The following is a 20792-nucleotide window of genomic DNA, read 5'->3' as shown; positions in this document are numbered from 1 at the left end:
GGCCTGGCTAGTCTAGTGAAGAGAAGGACCCAGGGAGGCAGGATAGCGGTCTTCCAATATTTGAGGGGCCGGAACAGAGAGGAGGGGGTCAAGCTATTTTCCACAGCACCCGAAGGTCAGACAAGGAATAATGGATGGAAAGTGAACAAGGAGAGATTCAACCAGGAAATAAGAAGGAACTTTCTGACAGTGGGAACAATTAACCCACGGAACAGAAGTTATCTTTGGAAATTGTGGGAGCTTCTTCACTGGATATTTTTCAAAAGAGATTGGACAGCAACTTGTCTCAAATTGTACAGGGTCACCTGCTTGAAGACTAGAAAACCTCCAGGGTCCCTTCCAGCTCTGTTATTCTGTTAGTTCAATCAATGTCTCCTAGTCATCCATGTTTGGGAAGAGATTTCTTGGAACTTCCCGGAGCGCTGCTCCCAAGCCAGGGGGAAAAAAAGACAAAACAGACTCAGGATCCAATTTTGTCTGAGACAGTTTCATCTAAGAGTGATAAAAAAGAGGCATAAAATTGGACAAGAAGTGCCGGTTTCCATTACTGGCTGACTTAAGATCTGTGCAGCCATTTATTTCCAGTGACCTTGTACTGAATCAGGCAAATGGAGCCCTCAGTATTTCAATCCCCTTTTTTATTGGACCTGCAAGAATAGAAGACAGAGGAAGTCAAGGCTGAAGAAGAGGCCAGCCCCCCCCACACACACTTTCTGTGGATGGGGCTCAGGTTCCATAAGCCTATGGCAAGATACAGGTAGCCCCAGACTTGCAACAGTTCATTTAGTGACCGTTCAAAGATGCGACGGCAGTGGGAAAAAATTAATACCGTTTTTCACACTTTTACCACTGCCTCCCCAGGGTCTCGAGTTCAAAATTCAGATGCTTGGCAGCTGACTCACTCTTATGACGGTTGCAGTGATCCCATTTTGCAACCTTCTGATAAGCAAAGTCAATGGGGAAGCTACTATAGATGCATTTAACAACCTTGTTGCTCGTTGAACAGCTACAGTGATTCACTTACTAACAACTGTGGCCGGAAAGGTCATAAAATGTGACAAAATTCAGAAAAACCTGGGGCTCCGTTGTGGCCGTAACTCAAGGACTACCTGTAAATGTCTCCTTATTTCCAGGTTGAATCTCTCCTTTGTCAATTTCCATCCATTATTGGCCTTCGGATACTTTGGGAAATAGTCTGACCTCTTCCCCTCTGTGGCAGCCCCTCAAATATTAGACAATTGCTATCATGTCTCCCCTGGTCCTTCTCTTCCCTAGATTAGCCATGTCCCGTTCCAGCACCATTCATCGTATGTTTTAGCCTCCAGTCCCCTCATCATCCTGGTTGCTCTTCTCTGCACTTTTTCTAGAGTCTCAACATCTTTTTTATGGTGTGGTGACCAAAACTAGATGCAGTACTGCAGGTGTGGTTTTACTAGGGCTTTATAGAGTGGTATTAGCACTTCCCTTGATCTTGATTGTATCCCTCTGTTAATGCAGTTTAGGATTGTGTTGGCTTTTTTGGCTGCCCACACAAACTATTGGCTCATATTTAGCTGGTTGTCCCCCAAGACTCCAAGATCCCTCTCCCAGTTGCTGCTATTAAGCCTGGTTTCACCCAGTCTCTATGTATACATAAATATACATACATGTACATACATAAATCAATAAATGCTGTGGTCTCTGTCCCTTGCAGCTCGATGAGGCTCATAACCAGGCCCGCAAATTGCAGAGGTCGCTGGATGAGCAGACGGAACAGAGTGAAAATCTCCAAGTGCAGCTGGAACACCTGCAATCCAGGTAGGGGGAAGAAGTAAGAGACCTCTACTCGCCCTACAAACAGAGAGATGGAGAGTGTGAGAAGGGACACAGGTAGTCCTCGTCTTATGACCGTAATTGAGCCAAATATAGCAATTGTTAAGCAAACGTGGAGGTCCTTAAGCAAATCTGTTTTACCCAATGGGTGGGTTTGTTTTTTTTGCCAGAAACAAGAATTAAGCCTGGGAGGCAGCAAAAAAAAACAACAATCATCATAAGAGGCTGGAAGCTGCCAATCCAAAATTCAGTCATGTGACTGAGGAAGCCGTTGTAATTTCAAAATTGGATCGCAAGAAGCGTTTGGGGGAGGGGGGGTCTGTCATAAGTTTAAATGCTTGCTGAGTGGCCGGTCATAAGTGAAGAATCATCTGCATCTCTCAGAAAATCTGATGATTCCCTCCCCCGCCTTTTCTACTTTCACAACTTGATGAGGTTTCCAATCAAGTTTCTAGTTCCTCTTGTTTAGGAGAAGTACTTGAAGATAATTTGTGTGGAATTTTTACATGTATATAGAAATGGCTTTAATACCCAAATACTCATCTGTACTTCTGCTATTCACCTCTAGCAAAAGAGGCTTGGCCATAAAAAAATATTAAAAACTGCAACATGTATTTCACACCTAAGACAAAAAATGAGATGAGAGTATACATTGCAGGTAGCAAGACCTTTTTAAAATAACTTCTCGTTTACCTGGAGTGGGGAATCTCTTACGATTCATGCCCCTTATTTCATTTTCTACTTTCAACTCGTTCCACGTATGAGGGGTTGCAATAATTCTGTTTTTGTTCTTTTTTGGAAGTTGGAAGCTAGGAGTTCATTACAAAACTGGCCGGTTAGGTGCATTTGTTGACAAGGGTTAACAGATCCAGCTGACCTGTTTTCATGTCAGAATCACCATGGGATCCTTTTTGGTGATCTCCGCTTGTGATTCTTCAGGGCCGAACCTCACCCACACCTGACCACACTTGTCGCCTATAGGTATATTCAGATGCACAAGTCCCTCTCGTGGCGTGCAAGGGGGTCATCCTTTGGGTAAAACGTGCTTTGCTAAGGTCTTCAGTTGGCCTAGAACCGGGATGGCTAACCTTTTCTTCCTCACATGCCAAAAATCATGTACCGTATTTTTCGGACTATAAGACGCACTGGAGTATAAGACGCACCAAGATTTTGAAGAGGTAATTTTTTTTATAAAAAGCTTTTTCCCTCCCCAGCCCCCAGGAGCACTCTGCAGGAATTCCTTGTGCAAAATGGGGCATGCAGAGAGTTTGGGAGGCCTGCAGAGTTCTCCTGGGGGCTTGGGAGGGCAAAAAAACCCTCATTTGTGTGAAAAACGGGCCCATTGTTCACTCATTTTTCCCTCCTCAGCCCCCAAGAGCACTTTGCAGGCCTCCCAAACCCTCTGCACGTCCATTTTTGCGAAAAACGGGATGCATGGCACAGGGTTTTTCTGTATTAAGTGTATAAGACACACCCAGATTTTCACCCTCTTTTTTGGATGGACAAAGGTACGTCTTATTCTCTGAAAAATACAGTACCTCTCACCCTCTTCTACAGGTAACAATCGAATAGGATGTGAGTAGTGCTGGGTTTCACATTTTGTTACCACCGGTTTGCCCCTTCCACACATGCGCCCAGCCTCAAAAACATGGCTAAATAGGACAGCATAGAGCCGGTCTGAACCAACTGAATGCCACCTCTGGATGTGAGCCAGATCTTCTACCTCTGCTGCTCCGCAAATGCAGAGAAACACTGATTTATCCCAATCTAGAAACTCTTCACTTCCCTTTGCTCCTTGAAGGAGAAAAATCAGGCTGAAAAAGACTGTCTGTCTTCAGTTTTCCTTTATGGAACAACATAACAGGGCTGCTATCCTGGCCTCCATTTCTAGCACAGCTTCTGGTTCCAACACCACCATCTCCTCCTCCTTCTCCTCCTCCTCCTCCTCCTCTTGTTCTTCCACTTTTAAAATATTTATTGCTCTCTGTTCTCGGCTTCCAATTTTGTTCCCTTCTCAGGAACTCCAAACCAATTAAAAGAAAAACCTTCTCCCCAAAAACTCCTGGTAATTTGTTAGCTGAACACAACATGCAAATTGGCTGCGGCTATAATTAGAGAGGAGAGGAAGGAGAGGGGAGGGTTGCTCTGAAGAGCGACGGTTGGGCAAAAGAGGGCATCTTGGCAAGAAGCTGCCATAGGGTCTCGAGAGAAGACCCAGCCAGGTGGGACCATGGTCTCCTGGATCGAGTGGGAGTGGGGGGAGAAAGAGAAGCCTTCTTCCAGGAGAGAAAGGGGGTCAGAAGGTAGTGTGCTGGATCAGCAGGCCATTTTTTCTCTTTCCCAAATTTAATATTTTTTAATGTATCAAAAAATATAAGAAAATGGGAAATTAAGAGAGGGAAAGGGAACAGGAAAGGGGGTGTAAAATACAAGGGGTAAGAGAAAAAGAAAGAAAAGGGAGGCATTGACTTTCAACTCTTCCTAGCACAGTACAAGATAAACACACTCCAAGTTCCACCTTTGTCTTTTACATACATACATACATACATACATACATACATACATACATACATACATACAAAAGGCAAATACCACTCACAAAATCTCCAGAACCGTAAAGCCTACAAACTTGAAATTTGGCACTTTTGTTCCTCTTGGCTTCTAGGTGCTCCCTAAGAAAGAATTTGCCAAAATGACCATCAGATCATTAGTATTTCTTGTACAGTAATTAACATGCTCCAATGCTAAGGAGTTCTACTCCCCCTCCCCACCTGAAAAGAACTCTGTTCCAACTGCCAATTGCCTCACATTCCATTACCTCAGTTCAAGCTGGCAGACATCCCACTCCTTCACTTAGGAGCGGTCTGGGGCTCCTTACAGTACTAAACATCAGAACCTCACCACAATGTCTATGACTTCCACCTATGGAACTGCTTCCGGACTCAAGGCAGTGGGAGCAATATTCCCTTATGTGCTTCAATCACCGACCACCACTGAGCCAACAGATTGTGAACCAAATTTCTCCTGCGTAGCCTGATCACATAGTTTCGTCATGAAGCACGGGTCTCCAACTAGTATTAATATATAACTAGCCATTTCTATAAACACCAAATCTTTCTAATCAACAAAACCAAAATCAAAATTTCATTTTTTTCCCTTCACGAGCACAAATTCCAGAAGTGATATCCAAATCTTGAAGGACACCATCAGAGAAGAGGAACATTCTGGCTTTTCTCGTGTGCTGGGGGGAGAGCAAATCAACCGTGGAAGAGCTAAACCTTTCTCCTCCTTTTGACCTACTCGTGCTGATCACCCAGATGCTTCAGCAAATGCTCGTTACATTCAGCAGTTATCATAATAAGAGAAAGGGAGGGGGGAGTGCATTCCACGCCTACTGTCAGCTGAAGTCGGATCTCAGATTACTACAGCAGGCTTGGGAGGGGTGCACCTCATTGGGGAATCCCGTTGTGATTTATGACACAGACTGAGGGGAGGGAAGGAACAAAGTTAAAGTTCAGATATATCTCTAACAAAGCTTAGACCTGACTGCGAAAAGATCTTGCCTATGGTGTTCCTAATAAATGACTAGTTTTATATTGAAACTTAACTCGATACTCATGAATCAATTAGGGCATTTTAGGAAACCTTACAGCTACTTTTCTTCCTCCATGGCTGCATATTCAGCGGCAGCAGATTCATAATATCTACCTAGCTATTTATCTGAGCAAGCAATTAAAAGCACTGGATTAGAAACTGGGAGACAGTGAGTTCTAGTCCTGCCTGAGGTACCTCCCAGCTGGGGGATTTTAGGCTAGTCCCCATCTCTTAGCCCTAGGAAGAAGAAGGTCAGGGCATGCTACTTCCAAAACCTGGCCAAGAACAGGGACTTCAGCTCCCATAGTTAATATCTCTTCCAGCTCTATTCTGAATTAAGCAGAAATTTCCTGACAGTGAAGACAATTAACCAGTGGAACAGCTTGCCACCATAATGTGTGTGGGCTTCACCACTTGGAGTCTTTTAAGAAGAAACTGGGCAGCCAACTGTCTGAAATGGTATAAAGTCTCCTGTTTGATCAAGGGGTCAGACTAGAAGACCTCCAAGATCCCTTCCAGCTCTATTATTTAGAATAGAGTGGAATGCAGTGCAATGGGTAGGGTAGGGTAGGGAAATGAATAGAATAGCATAGAATAGAGAAGAGAGAATAGAATAGTTTATAAGAGAATAGAATAGAGAAGAGAAGAGAGAATAGAATAGTTTAGAAGAGAAGAGAAGAGAGAAGAGAATAGTTTATAAGAGAAAAGAAGAGAGAATAGAATAGTTTAGAAGAGAAGAGAAGAGAGAATAGAATAGTTTAGAAGAGAAGAGAAAAGAAGAGAGAAGAGAAGAGAGAAGAGAATAGTTTATAAGAGAAAAGAAGAGAGAAGAGAATAGTTTAGAAGAGAGAAGAGAAGAGAGAAGAGAAGAGAGAAGAGAATAGTTTAGAAGAGAAGAGATGAGAATAGCTTTGATGAGAAGAGAGAAGAGAAAAGAGAAGAGAATAGTAGAGAAGAGGGAAGAGAAGAGAGAATAGAATAGAATATTGGAATGAAGAATCAAATGCAACAGACTACAATAGAAGCTGGAAGGGACCATGGAGGTCTTCTAGTCCAGCCCCCTGCTCAAGCAGGAGAACCTATACCATCTCACATGTGGGGGCCTTTTTTAACCACTACCCCCACCCCATCTCTGCAGCCACCTTGCTTGTGGGGATCTCTTGGGTGTGCTGCTCTTTTGTTGAAGTTCACAACAAAAGTGCAGCCCCCCCCCCCCCCCTCTTGTGCCTGGAGGGGCTGGAGAACGTTGTATCTGAAGGACTCACAACCCTGGAAAAAGAGAGAAAAGGGCCAGTGTGGAAGAGGCAGGTTGGAGAAGGGCCCACTCTGAGCAAAGTGCCTTTAAGAGATACTTTAATTTTATGGCCTTTTAGAAAGGGTTTTTTTTTTAATTTGGATGTGTGCTTCTCTAGCAATAAAACACCGAAATGTCTGTCAGACAGATCGATTCTGCTCCACCGAAAAGACCAGGCAGCTGCTTCTATCTCTTCCCTCTCTCTTTTTTTTTCTTTCTTGCAAAGAAAAGAGAGGGGAGGAGGAGGAGAGGGAGGGAGATGATTTTTATCTTCTTGTTTTATTGGGGAGGCCGCCATTAAATCAAAGGAGAATAATGGAGCCTTCCCCGGCTCCCCCCTCCGAAGCGATCCCACCCACCCACCCCCACCTTAAATAATGCATGCTTCTTCCAGGAAGAAGCAGCTGAAGTCAGGTAGCTGCGCGAGAGAATGCAAGCCGAGGGCTCTCTCTCCATTCAGGCTTTGTGGCTTTGGATTGGAAACCCCGCACATAAATTTTCTCCGGGGGGGGGGGAACGTAGAAGACCAGGCAGCTCACAAGGCTTGAGAATGCCCAATGGAGGAGGCCAGCCGGAGAGAGGCCGGGAGACTGAAACATATGAAGAACGGCTGCAGGAATTGGCTATGGCTAGTCTAGAGGGAAGAAGGATTTAGTGGGGACAGGATAGCAGGAATCCAGGGTTTGAGGGGCTGCCACAACGAAGAGGGGGTGAAATTGTTTTTCAAGGCGCCAGAGAGCAGGGCAGGAAGCAACGGATGGAAACTAATCCAGGAGAGAAGCAACCTCGAATTAAGGAGAAGCTTCCTAACAGTGAGAACAATTAACCAGTGGCAGTCATAGTAGCTCCATCCACTGGAGGTCTTTTTTTAAGAAGAGACAATTGGATACCCAATTGTCTGGAATGGTACAAGGTCTCCTGCTTGAGCAGAGGGTAGGAGTAGGAAGAAGAGGAGGAGGAGGAGGAGGAGGAGGAGGAGGAGGAGGAGGAGGAGGAGGAGGAGGAGGAGGAGGAGGAGGAGGAGGATAGGAATAGAATAGAAGCTGGAAGGGACGGAGGACTTCTAGTCCGTCCCCCTGCTGAAGCAGAAGAACCTATAAGACCCCAAGGCCCCTTCCAGCTCTATTCCGAATTTGAAGGCTGCCTGCAAGCTTTAAAACCCAGATTCTCCATTTGAGAACGTGGGAGGAACATTGAATAGCTCTGGATAGGTATTTATCGCGGCTGTGTCCCCAGCCCGAGGCCCGTGATTAAAAGGGAAGCTAGGAATGGCCGCCTGTTCTTGAACCTTGAGCCTAGCTCTTAAATGTTTCAGTATCCCGTTGGCATCTTCTGTCTTTGGATTGACTTTGTAGAACAGCCCTCAGGGGCTGAAGCAGCTTGACCTACTTTTTGGGGGGTGGGGGAGGTCTTTGCATCTTCCTCCTTTTTCGTTTAGCAAACAACTTGCTTGCTAACAAGGCCTGGAGAATTCAGAAGCTCACCCTTATCCTCACATTCAACATCTTTTCCCTTGCTTCCTAATTGTGTTGCCTCCAAGCCACACACAAGTACATTAAATGGCTGCAAGTATCTGCGATCAGGGGAGAGCATTAGACTTTTATTTATAAACTAGCTGGATACCCGTGCTTCATGACGAAACTATGTGATCGGGCAATGCAGGAGAAATCCAGCTCACTCTAGTTCAATCTGTTGGTTCAGTGGTGGTTGGTGATTGAAACACATAAGGGAATATCGCTCCCACCCAGAGGTCGGTTCCTACCAGTTCGGAGCGGTTTGGTCAAACCGGTAGTGGTATGCTGGCCTGGGTCGCAGAACCAGTAGCGACCCAGGCTGGCCACACCTCCGAACCAGTTCCCCAGTCACTGCCATTGCCACCACCATCTTTTTTTGGAGTTCTGCGCATGCGCAAAACAATTTCCATTGAACTGTGTATGCGCGAACCAGCAGTAACTCTGGCTCCCACTGCCTTGAGTCTGGAAGCAGTTCCATAGGTGGAAGGCATAGACATTTTGGTGAGGTACATTTAGTACTATAAAGACTGTTCCTGAGTGAAGGAGTGGAACGTCTGCCAGTTTGAACTGAGGTAACGGAATGTGAGGCAACTGGCAGTTGGAACAGAGTTCTTTTCAGGTGGGGAGGGGGAGTAGAATGTCTTACTCCTTAGCATCAGAGTGTGTTAATATAAGGCAACTGGCAGTTGGAACAGAGTTCTTTTCAGGTGGGGAGGGGGAGTAGAACTCCTTAGCATCAGAGCGTGCTAATTTCTGTATGAGAAATACTAATGATCTGATGGTCATTTTGAAAAATCCTTTCTTAGCGGGCACCTAGAAGCCAAGAGGAACATACATGCCAAATTTCAAGTTTGTAGTCTTTATGGTTCTGGAGATTTCGTGATGAGTGAGCGGTATTTGTCTTTTATATATATATATATAGATAACCAACATCCAGGGAGAGGTAAATCCTTCCATCAACCAACGCTCCTCCCATCCCTTTCCTTGAAGGCACCAGCGAATGACATTCCATTGTCAGCCTAATGGATTCAGGGAAAAGTTTTAATTTAATCGAAAATTGTGTTGTGCTACTGAAAACATTGGAGTGTGGGGCAATTGTACAGATGCAACTTTATCAGCCAGTTACACTCTCTTTTTTTAAAAAAAAAGTATTTATTACATTTTCCAACATTTAAAAGACAAAACACAAAACACAAATTTATACTTGTAACAGCTTTTCCATATCGCTATCTATATTTTTTGTAACAATCCTATTTACAAAATATTATATTTCTATATTGTTATCCTAAGTTATATCCTTATTTAAATACTCTCTATACACTATACATTTATCCTTTATGCCTTAAGTTTTACGTTTACTCTCAAGCCATCTTCGATGGGAAAATGGAGAAAAAATGGCAATACATAACATTACACATATTAACCATAAGTAGAAGCGTCTTAGCACAGAACTGGAAACAAGCAGATACCCCACCAGACCCGATTATTATAAGAAGGAAAATCTATGAACATGCAGAAATGGATAGACTGTCTATGGAAATGAAGGAGAGGGAAGAAACCGAGTATTATCAAATTTGGAATCGATGGTACTCCTAGCTTGACAGTTACACCCTCTTAATTGGATAATGTTTAACTATAAAGGAATAGTTTTGGAAGCAAGTGGGTCCAGATCTATTTATATCTTTGCAATCTTTTCATGGGAAAGACCTTTTTTCTTTTCAAGCATTTAAAGCAAGGTTTCTCAACCTTGACAACTTGAAGATTCGTGGACTTCAATTCCCAGAATTCCCTAGGCAGCTCGGTTGAGACTGTGTTTACCCTTCTTTTTGTTTCTTCCTTTGTACTGTTGTGAGCCACCTAGAGTTGCCCCCACAGTGACATAGGCAGCAGATAAAATTGACAAATAAATAAATAAATACAGCAGAGGCATTGCAGGCCGGTCCTTCTCTGTTTCCAGAGCAGCCCCGTGGGCCAGATCTAAGTCCCCCCCCATGGGCCGGCCCATGAGTCATGAGTTTGACACCCCTACCCTAGAATATCAGAGCTGGGGAACCATGGGCCTTTTATAAGTTGTGGACTTCAACTCCCAGAATTCCTGAGCCAGCAGCTGAATTCCACAAGTCATAAAAGCCAAGGTGGCGCAGTGGTTAAAAGCAGCACTGCAGGCTACTGCTAGATCAGCAGGTCAGCGGTTCAAATCTCACCGGCTCAGGGTTGACTCAGCCTTCCATCCTTCCGAGGTGGGTAAAATGAGGACCCAGATTGTTGGGGGCAATATGCTGACTCTCTGTAAACCGCTTAGAGAGGCCTGAAAGGCCTATGAAGCGGTATATAAGTCTACTGCTATTGCTATTGCTATTGCTATAAAAGGCTCATCGTTCCCAACCCTTGCCCTAGATCACCAGTGTCAAACTCGCGTCATCACGTGACGTATTGGGACTTCCCCCCCCCTTCTCTAAACCAGGCGGGAGCGGAACCAACATGTGACACATCCGGCCCGCGGTCCACGAGTTTGACACTCCTGCCCTAGATGAAGCTTTGGGTGATCCAAGAAGGCTGTTCTTAAATATTTACTCCTTTTTGGGCACTTTGCTTTCCCATCTGCTTACATGTAATCGTCAAAGTAGATGTTAAAATATCTAAGGAGGCTTGTTCTTTATTCTGTGGGACAGACTTCGCCGACAGCAGAACCTCCCTCTTTTTGGGAAGATCCGTGGGTCACGCTTTGGTCCGGACGAGCCCGGAGATTGTACCAGCGACTTGGATGAAGACGAAGACTTGAAAATCCAAGTTCCGTAGCAGCTGGTTGACCAACTCTGGAGTTACTGAAGGTTACATCTTGAAAGGAATCAGGAAGTTGTGGAGCTGAGCCCAGTGGCTCTTGCGGGAGATCGTTCCTTGTCCCACCTTAGAGCTTCTTCCTCCACCTGACTTGACAGATGATCAACGTGCTCTAGACAGAGGACATCAGCTGTCATGTGCTGGCCTTCCTCAGAAGAAGATTCGTGGAGAAGTTCTGAGAAACTTTCTTGAAAGTCATACCCCCGTTTCTCCTTTTTCTTCTCCTAGGTCAGCCCCAATCCATCAAACACCATTGAGACTAACAGGAACAAAATACTATAAGCTTCCCAGAATCCAAAGAAATGGGAATCACCTCCTCCTGTCCTAGAGCGAACATGTTTAGCCACACCTCTTGCAGCCTTAATTTCTCTCCCACTTAAAGATTCTGCAAATGCTACTTTCCTTGAAGTTAGTTGTGTGCAATTCCAATTCTTCAGATCCATGATTTGGGGATGAGCTCACCTGAAACAGCAGGCCAAGGGGGGAATCAAAATGTGGGAGAGAACAAGGCAGGTTCTCTGTTACTAAAGATCCCACTGAGTCCCCCACCTCTTTCCCAAACCAACCACTTCAAAATCTTCTGACATACCCGTCCCTCCATATCTCATGAGGTCTCAAGAGAAGGCAACGGAAGCACCAGAAAATCTGAGAGGTGGATTTTTCCCTCTTGTTAGCCTACCTTATTATAAGTATGTGTAAATATATATGTTTTGTATGATGACTTTGAACTAGCCATGAAATTCCCGCCTGTCTACAGGAGAAAAGTTAAGAGTGAATTCTTGATATGGTATGTCTCAAAGATGCTTCTTCTTTTCAAAAGACAAATGGACCTTTTTTTTTTTTTTTTTTTGAGGAGGAAGAAATTTTGCTTCTCATCCAAGAAGCTTCATCAGTTGTGTGATGATGAAGTCATCAAACAGATGAAGCTTCTTGGATGAGACACAAAACAACTTCTTCCTCCTCCTCCTCCTCCTCCTCCTCCTCCTCCTCTATTTTAAATCAACCAAGTCCTTAAAATGAGGAGAAAGCCACAAGAGCAGCTCTCTTGGACCTGCTCTACCAAGGGATCCATTCCTGGATCTTCAGTAGATCTTTTCTGATCCATTCTGAGGACTGTTGGGTCTCTTGGCCACAGCACTTCTATTATACATTCTCTCACACTGAGCAGCTACTCAGCAGATGGATTTCTAGATCTCGTGGGCCTTAGACCTACGTCACCGCTACAAAGTGTGTGTCTGATTGTGGTACTTGCCAGTGGAAGATGTTTTATCATTTTTCTTCAGCCATCAGAGCGGCTGAATTCTCAAGATTTTTCATCCCAGCACTGGTAGGATTTAGCATTCTACCTGAACATAGGCCTTACTCACACTTTGCACTGTGCAATCATGGTTTCAAATACCCACCATCTAGAGTTGGTTGGATTCACGTAGGCTAAGCCAACATTAAACCTCATTGTAGTTTGACATATTGGATGGAGCGAGCTCTTGTAGGGGGGGTGGGGGTGGGCTCTCTTGCTAATTGGAGTAGGTGTCCAGCCTTGACAACTTTAAGACCTGTGGAGCTCAACTTCCAAAACTCTGGCTGGTCAATTCTGAGGAACATTTCCAAGAAAGTGAAGCTCCCGGTAGAATGATTGCTACTTTTCCTTCTCCCATACTTCCTGCTCTTCCCAAAGAATTCCATGTCCTTTGCCACCTGCAAGCTCATTTCTTGAAATCTGGAGAGCTAAATAACTAGTTGGGAAATAACAGGACCACATTCATGATTTGGTCTGTGTCGGTTGTGCTGTTTGGAGCAGTGTTTTTCAACCTCGGCCACTGGAAGAGGTGTCGACTTCAACTCCCAGAATTCCCCAGCCAGCTGGCAGGGGAATTCTGGGAGTTGAAGTTGACACCTCTTCCAGTGCCCGAGGTTGAAAAACACCAAGTTAGAGATCTAGGAATCCTAGTTGCAACACAATCTAGGTTTGTTAGGTACGGAATACACAAAATCTGATTTGTTGCTGATCTGATGCTCTTTCCGAAGCGGCAAACAAATGCCGAGTGAAACTCCAGCATATGGAGGTCTCTCACAGGTACTGTTGACTTCACAAGCAAAGAAATGGTTTGTTCAACTTTCTTTTTTTAAAAAAATAAAAAAAGAATTTATACTAAATGTGTTGGGTGGATTTGATCCCAGAGAGAGAGAGAAGGGGCATAGAGGAATGCTCGACTTACAATGGTGCGTTTAGGGATCGTTCAAAGGGTGCTGAAAAACCTTTTTCACACTTAATGACCGCTGTAGCATCCCCTGATCGTGGTCACACGATCAAAATTCAGATGCTCAGATGCATGACGGTTGCGTTGTCCCAGTGTCACCTGGTCCCCTTGTGCAAACTTCTGACAAGCAAAGTCAATGGGGAAGCCAAATTCACTTAACAAACATGTCCGTAGCTTAATGACCAATCAGGCCACAGCCCTTTTATTTCTCCTCTTCCTCCTAAACCCCATTCCCTTCTAGCACTGATGGTGTTTCCTAGTTTGGTAATGAAATATCTGCAACATGACAATCAAGCTCAAAAAGTACTAAGGACTCCATAGTCCTCTTCCTCCTCCACCAGCACAACCACCACCACCTCCTCCTCCACCACCACCACCTCCACCACCACCATCTCCTTCACCACCTCCTCCACCATCAGCACAACCACCACTTCCTCCACCACCACCACCTCCTTCATCACCACCACCATCTCCTCCACCACCATCATTATCACCAGCACAACCACCACCACTACCTTCACCACCACCACCACCTCCTCTACCACCACCTCCTCTACCACCACCTCCTCCATCACCAGCACAACCACCACCTCCTCCACAACCACCTCCTTCATCACCACCACCACCTCCTCCTCCACCATTATCACCACCACCAGCACAACCACCACCACCACCTCCTTTTTCACCACCACCACCTCCTTCACCACCACCACTACCACCTCCTCTTCCACCACTACTACCTTCTCCTCTACCACCACTACCACCACCACCTCCACCACCAGCACAACCACCACCTCCTCCACCACCACCTCCTCCTTCACCACCACCACCACCTCCTCCTCTTCCTCCTAACCGCATTCCCTTCTAGCACTTATGGTGTTTCCTAGTTTGATAATAAAACACCTGCAAGATGACAACCAAGCTCAGAGTACCAAGAACCCCACAGTCCTTTTCCTCCTTCTCCTCCTCCTGATGATGATGATGTTTTGGGTCATGCAACATCTGCGACAAAACAACCAACCTCAGAGAGCACCAAGGTCCCCATAGTCGTCATCCTCCTCCTAAATCACATTCCCTTCTAGCACTGATGGTGTTTCCTACTTTGGTAATGAAACATCTGCAAGAAAACATCCAACTTCAGAAAGTACCAAGGACCCCAAAGTCGGTGTCGGTGGCCTCCTCCTCCTCCTCCCCCCACTGATGATGTTACCTAGTTTTGGTCATGAAATCTCTGCAAGAAAACAACCAAGCTCAGAGAGCACCAAGGACCCATCCCTTTGCTTTATAGTTGCACCACAATCCTTGCCGGGAGGCTGTCTTGCCATAACTATGTTTGACGGGAAGGTTTCTCTTTGTTACTGTCTGGCGGGATTTTCAGTGGGAAGGGAAGGGGCTTATTGGAGGAGGCTTCCGAGGATGGATTTTGGGGAGGGGGGAAACCAAAAATTTCACAATGGTCTCTCGATCGATATTCTGACAAGCTCCGATCCTTCCTTCCCCCCGCCCCCTCCTGGTTTTATTTATGCGGATGCACGCACATGGGCGTGTGCATTTCAAAGGATCCTCTCCCGGAGTTGGCCCATGAATAAAACATGGAGCCTTGCAATTACCAGCTCACGGAGGCTTCCTCCTTCGGCTTGACAGCTAAGATGGTTTTTGGAGAGGAGCCCAAAACAACGGTTAAAAATTAAGCAATAATGGCCTGTGATAATAGTTTTATAGCAAACCTGGAGTTTGCGTTTCCACCGTGGCCGAGGGATATAACGAGGGTGAGCTCCCTTCCTCCCTGCAACTGAGAGGCAGGAGCCGTGCATCTTGAAAATGGTTTCCAGGGAAACTACAGGCAGCCTTCTAGGATATGGACCGCCCTTGTGAAGAGGGGATGCGTTAAAAATATGGGAAGAGGCCAGGGGTGGGTTTCTCGCCCCGTTCCAACCGGTTCGGTTGGAACGAGGCCGGCGGCGTTCTCGCGCACGCACGCGGCGTCCTCACGCACGCACGCGGCATCCTCGCGCACGCACGCGGCATCCTCGCGCACGCACGTGGCGCACGCATGCGTACTAGCATCTGCGCGATGCTCCAGCTGCTCCTGGAGGATCGCGCAGGCGCTGTATGCGTTCTGCGCATGCGTGGAAAGCGCAGAATTCGTAAAAACCGGGTAAGGAGCGGGCGCGGGTGTGCGGGCGCGCGCGGGAGCAGGGGGGGGGCTTCGCCGTTCCCGGAAGTTACTTACTTCCGGGTTCGGCGACCAACCGGATCGCAGGGACCGGTGCGAACCGGTCGAAACCCACCCCTGGAAGAGGCTCACAGGCTGTATCTCTTAAAGGCTGCTTTTTTTAACTACAAGCGCGCCTTGCCTTACAACCAGCGGTGGGATTCAGACGGTTCGGACCAGTTCGGGCGAACTGGACGCTAATTTTATATCTGGTTCACCGAAGTGGTATTGCAAGGACTCGCTGGCCCTGCCCCCTCCCCTCCCAGGAATCGCCACATGGCCCGTTTTGGATTCCAGGTACCGTATTTTTCAGAGTATAAGATGCACCTTTTCCCCTCAAAAAAGAGGCTGAAAATCTGGGTGCGTCTTATACACTGAATACAGCATTTTTGGCGTCCCGAAACCCTACCCCCGTCACCAAAATGGTCATGCATTGCCTTTAGGAGGCTTTCAGAGAGCTCCTGGGGGCTGGGAAGGGCAGAAATTTCCTCAGCCCCAGAAGCACTCTATAAGCCTCCCAAAGGCTATCCATGCCCTTTTTTGACAAAAAACAGGCCGTTGTTTGCTTGTTTTGGCCCCCAAAAGTACTCTACAAGCCTCCTAAGGGCTATTTATGCCCTTTAAAAAAAAGAAAGAAACTGGCCCATTTTTGTGAAAAATGGGCTGTTTTGGGGAGGTTTCCAGAGTGTAAAAACTTTTTTTTTAATTTACCTCTTCAAAACCTCATTGCATCTTATACTCCAAAAAATACAGTAAGTGCAGGGTCCACATGGAAGCTCTGGGAGGGTGAAAAATGGGCCTCCCAGAAGTTCTGGAAGTCCAGAAATGGGCCCGTATCCAGCCTTCTGAAGTTTTCAGGAGGCCCATTTCCAGCCTCCAGAGGAGGCCGTTTTTGCCCTTCCGGAGGCTCAAGGAAATTCCCTGCCATGGTGCAGGAGACCGCCCACATCCACCATGGCCACGCCCACCCAGCAACTGTGCAGAGAACCCACTGCTAAAAATTTTCAATCCCACCCCTGCTTCCTGACCACAATTGTGTCCCAAATTTCCGTGGTCTAAGCAAGAAAGTTTTTAAGCGAGTTTTGCCCCATTTTACGACCTTCCTTGCCGCAGCTGTTAAGTGAATCGCCGCAGCTCTTAAGTTAGTCAGACGGTTCTCAAGGGAATCCAGCTTCTCCAGTTGCTTGTCCGAAGGTGGCAAAAGAGGCTCGTGTGACCCCAAGACATTTATGCATCTCATAAACACGGGTAGTCCTCGACGTACAACGGTTCATTTAGTGACCGTTTGAAGTTACGACACCACTGGAAAATTTGACTTATGACTAATTTAACAACTGCAGTGATTCACTTAACAACTGGCACCAAAAGGCCGTAAAATGGAGCAAAACTCGCTTAACAAATGTTTCCCTTAATAAACAGAAATGCTGGGGTCAGTGGAGGTTGTAAGTCGAGGACTACCTTAATTCAGGATCTTGATTTTTTTTTTTAGGAGAGAAATGCCTGTTCCCCGTAGTATACGCAGCATGTACAGTTGTGTCTTGGGGAGCGTTAAGGATTAATAAATGTATTATCTCACAGACTTTATACATCACAGTGGAGTGTAAATGTGAGAAACAAGCTAAATTTACAGAAGGCAGATATCTTTTAGTAAATTTAGGAGGCCTAATGGAGCAATTCTTACAATTCGAAGACAGCAACTGAAAGCTGTACTGTAACGCATTCAGAAGGAATGTGTCAGGCTTCCAAATAGCATCCAAAATTAAACCAGAGTCCAAGGCAAAGTATTGCTCAAAATTCCAATTTATTAAGAGAGCCATGTTGGCATATTTGGGGAAATCCGAATCTGAAAGCTTCCTGGTTTTCCCCACCCAGTTGAAAGTTCAAGATTTTGCTCCCACACCCACAAGTCCATCCCATGGTCCAATCGTCCACTGCTACGCTGGCAGCTTCCATCCATCCAGATCCAATCAGGTGCAGAGATGCAGAGACGAAGGATGACCTTGGCTTTCTATAAAGAATTTTGTTATGGCTACATAGCATCTAACTCCATACAATTCCCCCTCCCATTTTCCCACAATAGAAACATGCATGATAGAATAATAGAAAGTGTGGCGGGCCAAAGATCCAAAAGAAAAGATGGCTGCAGGCTTGACAGAATGTAAATAATAGAAAGGAAGGAAAGGATCGATTTCTGCTAAAAAGATCCTCTTTTGCAAAGAAATCCAAGTGAATGACGTTGGTGACCGGTTGAGAACATTTATACAGGGAGTCCTCGACTTCCAATCACAATTGAGCCCAAAATTAATGTTGCTAAATGAAACATTTGTAAAGTGAAACACTGTTAGGCGCCATTTATGACTTTTCTTTCCATAGTTGTTAAGTGAAACATTACAGCTGTTAAGTTAGGAACACAGTCATTAAGTGAATCTGGTTTCCCCCCCCCCCCCGTTGCTTGTTAGAAGGTCGCAAAATGAGATCACGTGAACCCCCCCCCCAGGACACTGCAACCGTCATAAATACGAATCACTTGCCAAGCATCCAAATTGTTGCAACAGCCGCCCGTGTGAGAAATGACCATAGATCACTTTTTTCAGTGCTGTTGCAACTTTGAATGTCCCTAAATGAAGTGTTGCCGGTCGAAGATCACCTCCATCAGTGCTTCTCCACCTAGCAACTTAAAGACGTCTGGACTTCAGTTCCCAGAATCCCCCAGGCAGCTGGGAACTAGACTGGAACAGGTGTCTCCAAATTTGCAGACGTCTGGACTTCAATTCCAGAATTCGCCAGCCAGCCATGCTTGAAAGTCCACAAGTCTTAAAGTTGCCAAGTTTGGAGACCACTGGACAAGAAGATCTAAAGGGCCTCTTCCAATTGTGTGCTTCTAACTTACTCAAATTTCCCCCTTTCTTTCAACTTTATGCCAGGGGGAGTCTAAAAGTGTTGCCCCCTTTGTTACCCTGAAGGGAAATCCTGCATCCAATTTTGGTCACCACATTATAAAAAAGATGTGGAGACTCTAGAAAGAGCGCGGAGAAGAGCAGCAAAGAGGATTAGGGGACTGGAGGCTCAAACATATGAGGAACGGCTAAGGGAACTATGTATACCCATGAAGGACTAGGGGTGACATACTGTAATAGGGTTGCCAAAGAAGCCAACACACTTCTAGGCTGCATCAACAGAGGAACAGAATCAAGATCACGTGAAGTGTTAATACCACTTTACAAAGCCTTGGTAAGGCCACTTGGAATCCTGTGTCCAGTTTTGGTCCCCACGATGTAGAAAAGATGTGGAGACTCTAGAAAGAGGGCAGAGAAGAGCAAGAAAGAGGATTAGGGGACTGGAGACTAAAACATATGAAGAACAGTTGCAGCAACTGGGTATGTCTAGTTTAATGCAACGAAGGACTAGGGGAGACATGATAGCAGTCTTCCAATATCTCACAGGGGTTACCACAAAGACAAGGGAGTCAAGCTATTCTCCAAAGCACCTGAGGGCAGAACGAAAAACAATGGAAGGAAACTAATCAAGGGGAGAAGCAACCTAGAACTAAGGAAAAATTTCCTGACAGTTAGAACAATTAATCAGTGGAACAACTTTCCTCCAGAAGTCATGGGAGCTTCACCACTGGAGGCTTTCAAGAAGAGACTAGACTGCCATCTGTCAGAAATGGTATAGGGTTTCCTGCCTAAGCAGGGGTTGGACTAGAAGACCTCCAAGGTCCCTTCCAACTCTGCTAATAGCAGTTTTCCAATATTAGATGGGCTGTTATAGAAATGAAGGGCTGAACCTATTCTCCATAGCACCTGAGGACAAGACATAAAGTAATGGATGGAAGCTCCAGAGCCGAAGTGGCGCAGTGCTTGGAATGCAGTATTGCAAGCAAACTCTGCCAACTGCCAACAGTTCGATCCTGAGCGGCTCAAGGTTGACTCAGCCTTCCATCCTTCCAAGGTGGGTAAAATGAGGACCCAGATTGCTTGGGGGCAAATAGGCTTCTATTAAACCCCTTAGAGAGGGCTGGAAAGCACTGTGAAACAACGGCTATTGTTACTGCTAAAGAGAGATCCAACCTAGAACTAAGAAGAAATTTCCTGAAGGTGAAAAGAATTAATCAGCGGAACAGCTTCCTTGCCTCCTGAAATTGTGGGTGCTCCATCACTGGAGGTTTTTAATAAGAGATTACACAGCCACTTATCCGGAATGATACAGGGTCTCCTGCTTGGGCAGGGGGGTGCACTAGAAGACCTCCAAGGTTCCTTCCAACTCTGTGATTCTCTATTCTAAACCAGGAGGTTGCAGTTAGTAACAAATAGAAGTAACCAAGGCAGGATAATGTTAGAACCTAGGGTGCAGCAGATTTCACGCTGGTATAGTTTTATCTGACTTAAGGATAGTTAATTAGCGCTTCAATCACCAGCCAGGAAAGACCCAACATGCTACAATCACCAGCAGGCAAACCAATTAGCTAACAAAATGTCCTTAATGAATTGTGTGAACTGTGGACAGAATCAATCTTGATTTAAGCAAATCATTTTACAAAGTAGCTTATGATTATTCTAACTAGCAAAGTGGCTAAAAAGGAGACGGCTGGCATGGCTGCTAGCTGGCTGCGTAGCTCGCTTGGAAATAGTGCTCCCTGAATATTCGACAGAATAGGCTCATGAAATTGCAGAAAGGGTCCAAGAACCCAGATTTTCGTTCTGAGCTCATTATCCTTCAACCTTTTCACCCAAGTCCTTTTATTGAGAGGGGGGAAGAATGCTGATCAAATTTGCAAATGACACAAAATTGGTAAGAAAGCTAATAGTATAGATGGCCGCCAAAATAATAATACTCTTTTCTCGTCTTTAAAAGCTGGAGAAATGGGTTGAAAATAAGATAGGAAAATGTAATGGGGAGAAAAATACGTTCATTTAGGAAAAATAAGTGCAGGAGGCAAGAAGAGGAAGTCCTGCTCGCTAATTATATGTCTGAAAAGGATTTTGGAATTGTCACTGGTCACAAACGGCTTTGAGTCAAGGCAGGGATCCGTAAAAGGGAAATTCAGTTTTAGGCTGCCTCAGTGGAAAGCTCGTCTCTCTTTCAAGAGAGATCCATCCATTCGGTCTGGACTTGGAAGCTAAGCTGGGTGAGGCCTTGTTAGCATTTAGTTGGGAGATCAGGAATGATTCCAGGACTATAAACTGGACCAGACAGTTGCCCGGAGGGTGGTGGTGGTGGGAGAGGGTGTGTGGGAGAGAGAGATGCAAACAAATTCAGTCATG

At 45.6% G+C, this 20792-nt stretch overlaps 1 protein-coding gene across 1 annotated transcript in view; it reads left to right on the top strand.

Moving 5' to 3' along the window:
• The window catches only part of LOC116517795 (coiled-coil domain-containing protein 102A-like), a 37844-nt gene extending 25964 nt beyond the window's left edge, over nucleotides 1-11880 (top strand). Inside the window, exons 7-8 of the mRNA XM_032230970.1 lie at nucleotides 1694-1797; nucleotides 10887-11880. Of these exons, the coding sequence (XP_032086861.1) occupies nucleotides 1694-1797; nucleotides 10887-11013 (231 nt within the window). The 3' untranslated portion in view covers nucleotides 11014-11880. The remainder of the gene's footprint in view (nucleotides 1-1693; nucleotides 1798-10886) is intronic.
• Nucleotides 11881-20792: the final 8912 nt, after the last annotated feature.

The sequence above is a fragment of the Thamnophis elegans genome, chromosome 14 (genome assembly GCF_009769535.1).
Source record: "Thamnophis elegans isolate rThaEle1 chromosome 14, rThaEle1.pri, whole genome shotgun sequence".
Taxonomy (NCBI): domain Eukaryota; kingdom Metazoa; phylum Chordata; class Lepidosauria; order Squamata; family Colubridae; genus Thamnophis; species Thamnophis elegans.
This window is presented reverse-complemented; position numbering and strand designations above follow the sequence as displayed.